Source organism: Atta colombica, unplaced genomic scaffold (genome assembly GCF_001594045.1).
Source record: "Atta colombica isolate Treedump-2 unplaced genomic scaffold, Acol1.0 scaffold126, whole genome shotgun sequence".
Classification (NCBI taxonomy): Eukaryota; Metazoa; Arthropoda; class Insecta; order Hymenoptera; family Formicidae; genus Atta; species Atta colombica.
This window is the reverse complement of record NW_017259213.1, coordinates 5501772-5503783: the sequence shown is the minus strand read 5'-3', so window position 1 is coordinate 5503783 and position 2012 is coordinate 5501772. Positions and strand designations below refer to the sequence as shown.

Here is a 2012-nt window from a genome sequence, read left to right as displayed (position 1 = left end):
AGTGAGTAGACATGTTATGGCCATTGTACATTTTTAATGATTCTTCTTTCAAAGTGATCGTCTTTCTCTTAGAGAATATTTCCTACACGAAATAGATATTCTTTATTGCATACAAAATGACTTTGTTGCGTGAAGAAAAAGCAACTATCAGTCTCTACTTAACACTCAGTATGGATACTTCAAACTTATGGGGATATCGAGGTGCTTTATTACAGTTATCGTAATCATAATTGAATTGTTTCATAAAGAAAGAATATTTTAGATTAATATAAACATATATGATTATGCATTCGTTAACATTCATAATTCAAATATGTTCTTATTTTTTCTTCTTGTGTTCTTCTACGACACTCAATATAACTTTCATGCAAAACGTTGCTAAGATGTTGCAATATTCCATGTTGAAATGTGAATGTTTTTTCAACGTTATATCTACATTTATATTATCTATATTTTTTATTTTTAATAATATTTTAATACTACTTTAATCGTAAATATAAAACAATAAATTTTTATCTTATTTTTGATAGTAAATTTTAATGGTAGAGTAATACAACGTAAAACTTTTGTCTCGTTGTTATAATTTATTATTAGATAATAATTAATTATTAGAATTCATAATAATTTACAAAGTACATTAAAAACTGTTCTCTATTCTATATTTATAGCAAATTTCCACAAATTATCAGTTATATAATAGAGCAAATACAAATCTAATAATTAATTGATACTTCTATTAGTGTTTATTGTTTATTCATTTTTCATAATATTTTTTTATTGTAATACTTCTTGAAACAGATAGATTTCGAATGGGCGATCAAGATAAATCGTTTCAGTTTAAAATTAATTGGGCTTTGGCCTAAAACTAAATACGACATTCAAGAAACGTTAACATATAGAATCCGCCCTTTAATTATTGTCCTAATAATAATAATCGGTGTTCTGATTCCTTCAATACATTCATTGATAAGAATTCATTCGAATATTATGCTACTGATTGATAACTTGCAATTTACTCTACCGGCTATTACTTGTGCTGTCAGAATTATAATACTTTGGTGGAAAAAAAGAGGTAAATATAATTTATCTTATATAATTTGTCTTAATTAAAATACTAATAAAATAAAAATTGTATTAGATTATAAATTATTATTGTGTAATCTCCTATTTCAATGAAATATATAATAGATTTTATGATAGAACAATAACTATTTTATAAAATTTGAGAAAAAGAATATTTCTTTTACACGATGTAAATATTACTCAAGAATATTGTTATATAAATAATTTTTTATTCATAAGTAACAAACTTTTGCAAATTTGAACAATTTTGTGACTTTTAAAGCTATTTTATGGATTTTAAACATGATCGCGGAGGATTGGCAAAGACTGAAAAATACATATGAGCGAAGCATGATGATCAAAAGAGCGCAAACTGCACGTATAATTATTATGTGCGCATATAGTGCAATGACAATAGCATTTACCTTCGTTGTCGTTTTACCTATTTGTGGAATCTCAATTAGATATTTGACAAATATCACTGATCCAGGCAAATTGTTGCCATTGCAAACGTATTATCCTTATGACGTGTCAAAGAGACCGCAATACGAATTGACATTCTTTATTCAGAGTATTGCTATTTTCTTTGCTATCTTATCTTATACTGGTATTGATAATTTTCTTGGACTATTGGTATTTCATATTTGCGGTCAATTGGAAATTCTTAGATATCGTATCACGCACTTGGATATCAATTTCCATGACATTTTAAAAAAGAATGTGATAGATCACATCCGACTACTTAGGTATTCGATAAATACCGTATGTTTTATACATACGGACTTTTGCATATTATTTTATCAAATTATTATGTATTAACCCTCAGTATCCACATCTCAAAAAAGTTCCTATCTATCTACATCCGGGTATTTATAACCCAGCATTTTCTTTTGCTTGTATCTCAGATTATAGTGCATCGATTTTAAGTAATTTTTTTTAATCATTTGAAA

The 2012-nt window shown here is 26.3% G+C and overlaps 1 protein-coding gene across 1 annotated transcript in view; it reads left to right on the top strand.

Annotated features, from left to right (window-relative positions):
• Positions 1–1365: 1365 nt before the first annotated feature.
• The window catches only part of LOC108694940 (odorant receptor Or2-like), a 2130-nt gene continuing 1483 nt past the window's right edge, over positions 1366–2012 (top strand). The window contains exon 1 of the mRNA XM_018204632.1: positions 1366–1824. Within this exon, the coding sequence (XP_018060121.1) occupies positions 1366–1824 (459 nt within the window). The remainder of the gene's footprint in view (positions 1825–2012) is intronic.